This window comes from Oncorhynchus keta, chromosome 22 (genome assembly GCF_023373465.1).
Source record: "Oncorhynchus keta strain PuntledgeMale-10-30-2019 chromosome 22, Oket_V2, whole genome shotgun sequence".
Classification (NCBI taxonomy): Eukaryota; Metazoa; Chordata; class Actinopteri; order Salmoniformes; family Salmonidae; genus Oncorhynchus; species Oncorhynchus keta.
Window position 1 is genome coordinate 8,647,304 of NC_068442.1, and position 13,278 is coordinate 8,660,581.

Genomic DNA, 13,278 nt, shown 5'->3' on the forward strand with positions numbered 1-13,278 from the left:
GAACTTGCAACCTTTCGGTCCTTCTGTAGCTCAGTTGGTAGAGCATGGCGCTTGTAACGCCAGGGTAGTGGGTTCGATCCCCGGTACCACCCATACGTAGAATGTATGCACACATGACTGTAAGTCGCTTTGGATAAAAGCGTCTGCTAAATGGCATATAATACCAATGCTCTAACCACTAGGCTACCCTGCCGCCCCGTAAACATCACTTATAGATGACCTGGAACCAGTGGGTTTGGCGACGAATATGTAGCAAGGGCCAGACAACGAGAGCATACAGGTCACAGTGGTGGGTAGTATATGGGGCTTTGGTGACAAAACTACATCCAATTTGCTGAGTAGAGTGTCGGAGGCTATTTTGTAAATGACATCGCCAAAGTCAATGAACGGTAGGATAGTCAGTTTTACGAGAGTATGTTTGGCAGCATGAGTGAAGGATGCTTTGTTGCGAAATAGGACGCCGATTCTAGATTTAATTTTGGATTGGAGATGCTTAATGTGAGTCTGGAAGGAGAGTTTACAGTCTAACCATACAGCTAGGTATTTGTAAGTTGTCCACATATTCTAAGTCAGAACCGTCCAGTGTAGTGATGCTAGTCGGGTGGAGGGGTGCGGGCAGCAATCGGTTGAAGAGCATGCATTTAGTTTTACTAACATTTTAAAGCAGTTGGAGGCCACATAAGGAGTGTTGTATGGCATTGAAGCTTGTTTTGAGGTTTGTTAACACAGTGTTCAAAGGAAGGCCAGATGTATACAGAATGGTGTCGTCTGCGTAGAGGTGTATCAGAGAATCACCAGCAGCAAGAGCAACATCATTGATATATACAGAGAAAAGAGTCTGCCCGAGAATTGAACCCTGTGGCACTCCCGTAGAGACTGCCAGAGGGCCGGACAACAGGCCATCCGATTTGGCACACTGAACTCTATCTGAGAAGTAGTTGGTGAACCAGGCGAGGCAGTCATTTGAGAAATAAGAAATAAGTAGTGGACTACAATGGAGGCCTACAAATCCTGACAAGACCTGAAGTGATTACCACAGGAAATCAGCATAGATGGCTCTTTCATGCTTCACGAATCAACATTACCGCCTTGAAAAAAATGAAAAAAGTGGAGACTGGAGAGTGAGGCGGGCGAACAGGACCATTACATTGGGCCTACAAATAAACAATGTGTTGGAGCAGTATAGTGTGTTTTCCCGGCACTCACCAAGCTTACTTAAGCCCCAGTTATAACAGGATATTGTTTAAATAGCTACTGAAAATACTAAGAAAAATGGATTGCCAGGGAAATAATTTTAATGGCCTTGTTCTTTATCAGCATGAATCTGAAACACTAATCTCTAGGCCTATACCTGCAATAATATATCCAAACTATATTTTACAGAGCAGCATAAAAATGCAACACAAAGCAATTCTATACAAGGCAATAGTTGCAGAGAAAATGGGAGGGATTTTGTGATTGATTGTTGGCTTGAAGAGCTGGTTTTGGGGCCGGACTTCAATCATCTGTTGATGTTTAAGTCACTCGTTGGCACAGGAGGATGCAGAGAAAATCTTAATGGTAGAAAACATGAAAACTAAACGGGTGCCAAAGCAGCAGTCTCTGCTCTCGTCTACCAGTGCTTTTTCTATGACTGGGAATAACCTTGCTGCAGTCTTCTACACTGTAAAAAAGTATATTTTGTTTGTACGTTAACTTACTGGCAGCCAGTTACCTGTACTTTACTGTAAAAAGATTGTACAGCATGTTACCGTATATTCCAAAGAACCTTTGGTTTAACAGTATATTAGTGTCTAACGTTTACAGTAATGTACTGCTAAACCAAAGTTTCTTTGGAATTTATGTTAACATACTGTACCTTATTGTTTTTTTTACAGTCACTTACAGGTAACTGGCTGCCAATAAATTACTGTAAAAACAACTGTATTCTTTTTTATACAGTGTACAATATCACAACCACGCCAACTGCTTTATTCCTGAGAAAACTCATTCAGTGCTGTTCTCGTGATGTTCCATTGAAAAGAGACGGTCTCTACAGGAGCATTATGTGGTTAACTTTGGAAAAACATGAACTGCTTGGAACGGCTACAGACTTCTACCACACAGACTTCAACATAGACAATGTTGACAGACATAACCCACTGAGCACAAACTGGTTGAATCAACTTCATTTGTCAACTTATTGTGTGTGATGTGGAATCTAGGTGTAAAATACATTGGATTTGAAAAAAAAGTCTGCAACTGTGGTTTTGAGGGAGAAATGTCAACCACGGGATTATGACATCATAATGTAACAAATGTCAACCACGGGATTATGACATCATAATGTAACAAATGTCAACATAGACACATCTTGTGTAAAATATTCCTTTAAAACAACATCAATTCTTTAATGTTATATCCAATATCAGAAAAAAGACTATAGGCTGGGCAGTACCTCCTACTGGAGAGTTGACCTATAGCCACTACCCTTTGGTCTCCCATCCAGGGTTTTAACCAATCCCAGCCATGCTATGATACAGTACTTGTCACTGAGTATTGCCAATGTGCTATCGTGAGAATGATTGTTGATTGCGCTCCACTTAAAAACTAAATAGATTCACTGTTGCTATCGAAGTCATTCCAAACAGTAGATTTAACAGAGCAAATCAAATGTGACCAATCTTTATCACTCCTATATAGTCAATGGTTCTATTTAGGCCTATATAACATTTACAAAGTCATCAACAATGGTGCTATTTAGGCCATTTGCAAAGTCATAACATTTACAAAGTCATCAACAATGGTTCTATTTAGGCCTATATAACATTTACAAAGTCATCAACAGCAATTGTTTCAATTCAACCCAGGGTTCAACTAAAAATAGACAATACAATAGTCCTTGGGTTTCAAGCTCTGGTTGATTTCAAATGCCATGATATTTAGTGACTTTGAATTGTGTTTGGTTGTCAACGCAACCAAATATCAACATTTAAAGGAGATGTATCTTCTGCTTGGATAGTTCAATCTGTGCCACTGACTTAGTCTGGCCTTAATAACATTTGGTCTACAAATGAATCATTCATATGTTAGATTCACATCTGCATCTCAACCAAAAATCTAAGTTAAAGAATAGGACTGAATCGAATCATACTTTGATTAAAGTGCATTTAAAGTTTGATTTGATTCTTTAATAAATAAATAAATACTACCCAAGCAGTCGATACAGCTCCTTTAAATTTGGATGTTTTTGTGTTGTCAACCAAACATAATTCAATATTACTTTCAAAGTAAATAGCCTAAAGTTAAAGCACTTACAATATAATGTAACAGTATTAATTCAACCTTAAAATAAGTAACAGATCCATGGCCACATTGAGGTTACTGTAACTATACAATTCTTCTTATATCATTATATAAAGTCTGCATGTTCAAGATAGCGTGCATAGGTCATCGCAGGTCTGTGTAGATATTCACAATAGCTGTAATAATCTCTGCAGAATCTCAAATAGCATTGATCACTTGCACCATGTACTTCTAATCAGGGCAGGTGTTGTGGGCGGGCCCTAGGGGGTCTGGCACGCCCTACCGTACCTCCTTGACTGTCCTAAATAAAACATTGAAATATGAATAATTGATTTGACCAACAGGCAGAACGACACATCAATCTCATATAAAGCATCCGTGCGAGAAAAAGAGCCCCTCTGTCTCAGTACGTGTAGCCCATGTATCTGATGCTGTCTGAACAAGAGTATGGCATGTCGTACTCTTTTTGTCCAGACAGCATCAGATACATGGTTCACCTACAGTGAGACAGAGGGGCGCTGTTTCGCTCACCCGGATGCTTTCTCCAGTGAGATAGTTTCAGCCTCTAGCGAGTTGAACAGGGATGTAGTGCTGCCGGAGGCGTAGTAAAATAATATTTCTGGATACATTTGAAATAAATTATTTAATTGCTACAAAAATCCATGAAAACGATAGAATGACAAACCAAATAAATATGTAGGCTGTAGCAGCCTATAGGTAGGTAAATGGTGCTTTCTTCCCGACCTCTCAACTCAATTCAATTCAACGGCCTTTATTGGCATGGGAAACATATGGTAGCATTGCCAAAACAAGTGAAGTAGATAATATACAAAAGTAAAATAAACAATAAAAATGAACAGTAAACATTACACTCACAGAAGTTCCAAAAGAATAAAGACATTACAAATGTCATATTATGTATATATACAGTGTTGTAATGATGTGCAAATGGTTAAAGTACAAAAGGGAAAATAAATAAACATAAATATGGGTTGTATTTATGTAATGTAATTTGTTCTTCACTGGTTACCCTTTTCTTGTGGCAGCAGGTCAAAATCTTGCCGCTGTGATGGGCCACTGTGGTATTTCACCCAGTAGATACTGTATGGGAGTTTATCAAAATCGGGGTTGGGTTCGAATTCTTTGTGGATCTGTGTAATCTGAGGGAAATATGTGTCTCTAATATGGTCATACATTTGGCAAGTTAGGAAGTGCAGCTCAGTTTTCACCTCATTTTGTGGGCAGTGTGCACATAGCCTGTCTTCTCTTGAGAGCCAGGTCTGCCTACGGCGGCCTTTCTCAATAGTAAGGCTATGCTCACTGAGTCTGTACACATTCAAAGCTTTCCTTACATTTGGGTCAGTCACAGTGGTCAGGTATTCTGCCACGGTGTACTCTCTGTTTAGGGCCAAATAGAATTCTAGTTTGCTCTGTTTTTTTTGTTAATTCTTTCCAATGTGTCAAGTAATTATCTTTTTGTTTTCTCATGATTTGGTTGTGTCTAATTGTGTTGCTGTCTTGGGGCTCTATGGGGTCTGTTTGTGTTTGTGAACAGAGCCCCAGGACCAGCTTGCTTAGGGGACTCTTCTCCATGTTCATCTCTCTGTAGGTGATGGCTTTGTTATGGAAGGTTTGGGAATCACTTCCTTTTAGTTGGTTGTAGAATTTAACGGATCTTTTCTGGATTTTGATTTTTAGCGGGTATCGGCCTAATTCTGCTCTGCATGCAGTATTTGGTGTTTTAGGTTGTACACTGAGAATATTTTTGCACAGTCTCAATTTGGTGTTTGTCCCATTTAGTGAATTCTTGGTTGGTGAGCAGACCGCAGATCTCACAACCATAAAGGGCAATGGGTTCTATCATACCTCGGCCTAAACATCAGCGCCACAGGTAACTTCCACAAAGCTGTGAACAATTTGACAGACAAGGCAAATTGGCATTCTATGCCATCGAAAATAACATAAAATTCGACATATTAATTAGGATCTGGCTAAAAATACTTGAATGAATTATGCATAGTTTTTTGTGTGCTCTAGGGAGTCGAGATGGAATTTGTATTTGTGGTCCTGGTCAACTGGACCTTTTTTGGAACACCATTATTTGGTCTTACTGAGATTTACTGTCAGGGCCCAGGTCTGGTAGAATCTGTGCAGAAGATCTAGGTACTGCTGTAGGCCCTCCCTGGTTGGTAACAGAAGCACCAGACCATCAGCAAACAGTAGACATTTGACTTCAGATTATAGTAGTGCTGCAGACTTTTCTAGTGCTCCTTGCCAATTTGCTGACCTTCTCTCACTCTCTCTCTGGCGGTGGCGCAAATGATGAAGAACTGCAGATGTGTGTAAAGAGGCCTGTCAGTGGGAGGGTTGACCTCTTTGAGTGGGCCAAATCCAAGAACAGCCACAGAATGAAAACACGACCAGGGGGTGATAACACGTCTGTCCTCAAAACAGTTTGTTACGGACTTGGGGTTCATGTACGACGCATTTGAGCTCGCCCTACTGTCCGAGTGTTAAGCTTACAGAAAAGTACTATCTCTATTGCGCATGCAGGCAAACTGATCCACCGCATGAACCGTATCATCCCACCAACGGGATCTAGCATCGAAATGCACTGCGTGTCCGCCTTGATGTTCATAAAACTCCACGGTCCTCCTCTTAAGCAGTGGGACCCAAAACGATATGTGACCAACCCGGTTAGGGAGGTGACCAACTTGTTTTTCTCTGTAGGCTTAGTGCTCGGACAGTAGGTTGGGTTTCAAGTGCGTCATCCAGCACCACATTTTAAAGGGCGCTTAAATTGCTTAAATGAACACTTATCAAGTTCCGCTGCCTACACCTAATCATCACATATTAGTATTATTAGTATTGCTATTACAAATAAAAAAAGACTACCACTTCTCACAATGGTGCTCGTTTAGTAAAGTTAGATCCAAGCTGAATCATTGCCTCACAAAATCACAACATGATTTTACATAACAGAACAGAATATAATAGCATGTTCTGTACAGTAGTAGTAGGTGTATAATATGTTACACCAAAAACACCTCCTCAGTCATTTCTTATCTAGAGCTGAATAGTCAAAAATGTTTCCTCATGCGGCCAAAACTCAATAGCGCACAGGACCCAAGTGGTAAATATAAAGATCCAGTCCATTTTAAATTTTGGAGGCCCAATACACTTCAGCGTTGTGATGGAAAAATTCTAGTAAAATGCATAGAGCTTAGAATTAAAAAGCAGTTGTCGTATATTATTCAACCTAATCAGACAGGTTTTTTACATGGACAAAAATGTGGAGATAATATAAGGCAATTACTGGAAACAATAGAACACTATGAGAAATCTGGGAAACCAGGCCTGGTTTTCATAGCTGACTTTGAAAAGGCTTTTGATAAAGTATGACTGGAATTTATATATAAATGCCTGGACTATTTCAATTGTGGAGAATCTCAGAAAGTATTAAACTGTCAAGAGGAGTAAAACAAGGTTGTCCACTATCAGCATATCTATTTATTATGGCTTTCAAAATGTTAGCTGTTAAAATCACATCCAACAATAATATCAAGAAGCTAGAAATCCAGGGCTTAAAAACAAAGGTGTCATTATCTGCTGATGATTCATGTTCTTTTAAATCCACAATTTGGATCCCTCCACAGCCTCAGAAGATCTTGATACTTTTTCTAACCTCTCTGGATTACAACCAAATTATGATAGATGTACTACTATGTTACGTATTGGATCACAAAAAAATACAACTGTAACATTATCGTGTAGTTTACCAATTAAATGGTCTGACGGTGAAGTGAACATACTCGGTATTCATATCCTGAAAGAAAGAAGCGATCTCACTACAATACCTTTTAACAGAACATCAGCAAAAATAGATAAGATCTTGCTACAGTGGAAAGGAAAATACCTGTCTATTTGTGGAAAAATCCCCCTGATTAACTCTTTAGTCATGTCCCAGTTTACCTTTTTGCTTATGGCCTTGCCTACACCTAGGGAACAGTTTTTTTAAATTATACGAGCAAAGAATTAAATTTTATTTGATACGGCAAGCCAGACAAAATTAAACAAGCCTATTTTATATAATGAATATGATTTCGGAGGGCAGAAATGATTAAATATGAAAGCATTAGACCTCTCACTAAAGGCTTCAGTCATACAGTTATACTTAAATCTGAACTTATTTCAGCTCATGAAACATGGGACCAACACTTTACATGTTGTGTTTATATTTTTGTTCAGTGTCGTTTTAATTAGTGTTCAGCAGCGTGTCACCCAGGACCTGGGGGGCTGCTGGGTAAGAGAGTTTCCCACCACACCACGTCTTGCCTGTCACCAACCCTGATGGGCCCTAACCAAGACACCGTTTTAAAGGAGGTTTTTGTGGAGGCCAGGAGATAAGAAATAGTTGGGATGTCTGGGTCTCATGCAAACTGCCTTCTGTATAATGACAGACAGCTCCACACCAGGGCCTCCCTCTGGGTTCACACCGAGGAAACCTTTAATTACAGGAGTGGAGGTCTGACTGAAAATGTTGCTATTCTCAGGGCCAGATTTAAAAAATGTAACTAACTTGGAGCTGGTTTCCTTGTGTTTTCACCGGGGTTTTATTGCTCAAAAAACTTGCGGGCCCAAATAAAACCAACCGCAGGCCAAATTCGGCCGCGGGCCACCAGTTGGAGAATCATGACCTGAAGGAAATGCACCATAGGTCTCTAGAACCAAGATTGAGACAGGTTTACTGTATGGCAAACAAAGTCTGCACCTCAGATCGATGGTCTAAAAAGTTGAAAATGTGCACTTAAGAATAAATACCTACTGATGGGATTATCGGGATAAGATGAACCGTGAACCTGGGTGGTGGTGTGCCTGGCTGCGATTTCAATACACACTTTGAAGCAACCACATCAGCACATACTGCAGAACAGACACAGATGTGTATTTTTCACGATGCTTATAACTGCAGTGAGAAAGTTGAAGTGAAGCCTAGTGTATGCAGTTCCTTCCAGCTTACGATACCCATTCAAATGATTGGGGCCAAGAGAATCAAAGTATATAAACTTAGATTCCCTATAAGTCCCTGGTATATTAGATAGGAGAGCCTAAGCGCTCATACATTAGACTAATAAGAATATAAACTATGGTAATGTCTGGCTGCAGACATCATGTGATCTATATACTCCGAGTCTCTTAAAGGGAAATAAAAGTTTCATAAAAAATGTTTTTTTAACTTAATAAAAAAATCAACATGTTTCAAAGCCAAAGATGCTGCCACCCTAGAAATAACATGTTCATTCACCCTTCTAGTAATTCTAATAATATGCCACCTCCTACAGTGTCATTGGGGCAGAACCTACCTGGCCCTCTAGGTCCTTGCAGGAGACGGACGGAGTGTTGACATAGGAGCTGACTGAGGAGCTGGTGTTGATGTCATCTGTGTCGAAGGTGTCACTGATCCCACTGCTCACTGAGCTGCTGTCGTCCCAACTGGGAGCGAGGAACACAGAAGAGAGAAAGAGTATGAGTTCAAATGTTATGTGGTAGGAGTTCGTAGCGAGAAAGGGGGAAGACATGATAGACCAAACGACAGGGAGAAAGCAAGAGACACTGTAAAGCAGGGGTGTCAGACCAGTCCCCCCGTTATCAAAAAATAAGCTTGTTCAGGCCACTTCTCTCTCTGTAGTTGATTATGGTGACTTGTTGTATATGCATGCAACCTCCTCCGTCTTACAGAGACTGGACTCCTTGCTCTTTATTACAAATGCCAAGTCACTCACCCACCATTGCACCAAATTAGTAGTTTGGACCTCACTTTATATGCGCAGAAAGATACTTTTGTATGTGTTCATCTACAAAGCCCTTTTGGGTAAACTCCCTCTTTACCTGTGTAGTCTGGTCTCCTTCACCACCAGCAGTTACCATACCCGGTCTGCTAGGTGGTTGCTACTTAAAGTCCCCAGGACATTCACAGTATTAGGCAAGACTGCCTTCTCTTATTGTGCACCAGACGCATGGAATAATCTACGATCCATGTTTCATCGAGATGTGTTAGTGCCACTGAATGAATTTAATATATTGATGAGAGACTCTGTGACAGAGGAGTGTAAATGTTTTTTTTTTTTTTGGCTGGATCATGTTGTTGTATTGTTTTGTTGTATGTTTTAATGATGTCATGTATTGATTGTTGCTGCCTTCTTGGCCAGGTCTCCCTTCAATAAGAGACTCTGAGTCTCAATGAGTTTTTCCCTGGTTAAATAAAGGTTAAAGAAATAAAAATAAAATCAGGGAGGTTCTGAGGGTGGAACTTAAAATGTGTTATATGTCCTTGTCATCAAAATGTACAAAAGACTGTTCTCCTCCCTGGCTGTCTAGCGACATGCGGTCGGGGTACCCACCCTGTGAAGATTAATGGGGGAAAAAAACTGTAATGTAAAAAATAAATAAATACACATCTTTATCAATAATCATTTTATCAATGAGCTTTAAGGACATAGAGCAAAAGAAGGGACAGAAAATAACAGGATCATTTCAAACTGAGCGTTATCTCTGTGGCTGCGCTGCTCGCAATCAACTCGACTGCTTCCCCTGCCTGCTGTTCTCCACCAGCAACAGCGTGTGGACAAGAGCCGGTTACTGCGACTTGAACAACTAGCCCACAGCACTCAACAAGCATGAGAAATCTGTGCCTCACATCCAGAGCCAGATAGCTCTGAAGAGATTCAGTAGCTCACCGCTAGATCTGCCATTGAATGAACAACGGAGGTTGAACATCGGCATGCACAATATGCAAAGGTAAACGAGAACCGTGAGATTTTTGAAAGACCTAGCTAATTAATGCTACATGCTACCTAAACAGGAGATGACATTTCGTGGCAGCGATGAGAGTGCCAGCTCATCAAACAGGCCCAGGGGCAACCATGTGGAACTAGTACACGCCTTAAGACCGAGCTGAAAAAGATGAACAGTTAGCAAGACGCCACCGTGTTTGATTTCTGCTCGCGGCCCGTGGAGTTTTCAAAGAAACAGTCGCGCTCTTCTGTGTTCTGCGGAACCAAAAAGATGAATATCGGTTTCTGCCGTACCCGTAACGGCGGCACAATGGAAGAGCTGGAACGGCAGCGTCAAGACTTTGATCGTTTCTATGAGCGATTCAAGCAGAAATCCAATGACCTGGGCCTGGCAGAAAGCGAAACTCGTAGAAAACAGCTGATCAGTAGAGAGGGGAAGAATCTACTACTACATGCCGGACAATATTAATGTTCAGATGAGAGCCAGGTTTGACCACTTTGGTGACTTTCATTTCATTGGCTAAGAGGACTGCAAAAAAATCGAAACAATGTCGCAAATTTCGACACCAGCAAACGAGAGCCTGTCAAATTATGCCAATTACTTCGATTTCGTTTAGACTTAAGGAAGATCTCGTCGGATTGTGCAGTTAACAAATGGTACAGGACAAATCACACGGACAGCTCCTCAGCTTTTTCTTCCAGCATGACCAGACACAGACTGAGTTACTGCAGCTGGTGCTCACTATACCAGCCACAGCAGCATCCGTTGAGAGGTCATTTTCGCTGCTGAAACAGATAAAGACATACAGTCGAAATCGGACCGATAAAGGGCGACTCTCATCCCTTGCCATCATCTCCATTGAGAATCGAGACCGAGAGACTTTTAAAACGGAGGGCAAACAGGGAGGAGTTCTACAATTCAGTCGCTGATGTCTTTACCCAGAGGGAAAGAGGGAGGGAGGGAGCGCCCACTACTATAATCACATTACATGTCTATTGTTAGTATACATCTCAATCAGTAGCACCGACTACTAGGCATTTAGTGTGTGTAGCGCTGTCTACAAGTAGCCCTACTCGCTGGCATTTGGGTCGCTGTCTGTGGTGCTGAAAGTTGCCTGGTCGTGCAGGGCAGTTGCGCATTAGGGCCTGTGAATGTGTGCCTAAAGGTTGTTCCGCCTACCTGCTGCTGTTTGATGGTTGGTTGTGGTTGTTTGATGGTTATCTTTGTGATCGCGTCATACTGAAAAAACAGCGTAGCAACAAATCCGCTTTATGGGTGTGTGCGTGTGGAGTGAGTGATAGACAATAGAAAGTGTCGCCCCGGCCTCGGACCTGACCGCACGTCACTGTTTGCTTCGACGACATTAGCAAGCAGGACAGAGTGAAAAGACTTTAGGCGTAGGCCCGTTATCCTTTCTTCACGGTTTCAATTTGGTTTCAGCCATTTCAACGTCGATTCAAATACTCAAACCACCCGCGGGGCATTGAGTTTAACACGCGCTGCAGAGAGACAGAGATACATTAATGAGACTGGACAGGGTAGAAAGAAGAAAAGAAAACCCTATTATTCTCCCTCTTTCTTATTCTCCCTCTTTTACCAGGTCTGTTGGCCAGAGACAGCATTCCCATCATGCCTGTGACGTTAGGAACGTCTCCCTCCAAATTCCTAACTAGTTTGAATTAGCGTTCAGCAGAGTGTCTCCCAGGTCCTGGGGAGGGGGGGCTGCTGGGTAAGAGAGTTTCTCACCACACCACGTCCTGCCTGTCACCAACCCTGATGGGCCCTAACCAAGACACCATTCTAAAGGAGGTTTTTGTGGAGGCCAGGAGATAAGAAATAGTTGGGATGCCTCGGTCTCATGCAAGCTGCCTTCTGTGTGATGACAGACAGCTCCACACCAGGGCCTCCCTGTGGGTTCACACCGAGGATACCTTTAATTACAGGAGTAGAGGTCTGACTGAAAATGTTGCTATTGTCAGGGCCAAAGGCTCTATCTGTGTGTGAACGGACTTAAAGATGTGTGTGTGTGTGTGTGTGTGTGTGTGTCTGCGTGCATGTAGATGTGTGAGGAGTTTATCATCCACTAGTCTGTGTGACAGAACCACTCCTTTCACAGTACTCACAGACGTGTTGAAGTGTGGAGGGAGTTGGGTGGGGGGGGGGGGTTCTCTTTATGATTCTAAGTTCACACGGATCAGGACACTCACTCCTTCCAAGTCTGCCTGTCCTCAGTCTCCCATGCCAGTGTGATTGTTGCTGAGCTAACCAAAACAAACTCGGTCAGCCACAGCCAGACACTGCTGAGTGTTCCCTGTGAGAGCATCAACACCTCAGCCAGAAGCAACAGACCCCTCAATTCACAGGTCTACTCAGTCCACTGTCTCAACTAAGTCCAACCATTTCAGTATAGTACCACGTTTACTGTGAGGAATATAAAATGGTAGCAGGGGGAAATCAGAGTCCATAGATGACCATAATGAATGATGAACTGACTCAACAGTAGTTCTACACATCACCCACAGGTTCCAGTCTGGCAGGTAGGTGGGCAGAGGTTTGGCTCTATTCTAACACTAGACAGGCTTGGGTTGCAAAGCTACCGGCAATTTACCAAAGTTACCAGAATCCTCAGTAATTTTGGTAATTATCGTATTTGATCATTTAAACTTGAATAACCTACTTATTTGTTATTAATATATAGTATTGTCTATAAGTTTGTAGCAGATAGACCATACGATTCAAGAGAAAATAGCACAATTAATTTAAAAAGCATCTTAATCAACAACGCCAATATTTTCAATTAACTCTGAAACTCTTCCATTGACATGGTCAAATGAGGTGTGTAGAAAATAACAGATCGGTTCATGCTGAAACCCTCATATTAAACATCAATGGTATTCACTCAGTTGGTTTGTATTTAGGATAATGTTTTACAGCTTTGTCATTCTATTTTGTATTTTAAAATCATCTTATTTAATTATTTCATATATTTTACATTTGATAAGGCCAGACAGGGGGCCAAAGATAATTGCAGACACATGCGATAATCTGAAGTACCCAAAATGTCCACTAGATGTCTTGTGATAGACCCCATCGCGACGTCCTCCAAAGGCTAACTCTCTAGCCCTCGCTATCTCCTTGCTTGCTAATTCGGCATGCTAAATGCTAGCTTGTTTAGCCCAGGTCCGCTAACTACTACCT

The 13,278-nt window shown here is 41.6% G+C and overlaps 1 protein-coding gene across 11 annotated transcripts in view; it reads right to left on the minus strand.

Annotated features, from left to right (window-relative positions):
• Positions 1–13,278, minus strand: part of LOC118400820 (neuron navigator 2-like) — a 151,738-nt gene that overhangs the window by 38,815 nt on the left and 99,645 nt on the right. For all 11 annotated transcript variants that reach the window (XM_052474745.1, XM_052474747.1, XM_052474739.1 and 8 more), the window contains one exon: positions 8,649–8,778. In XM_052474745.1, coding sequence (XP_052330705.1) covers positions 8,649–8,778 — 130 coding nt within the window. The remainder of the gene's footprint in view (positions 1–8,648; positions 8,779–13,278) is intronic.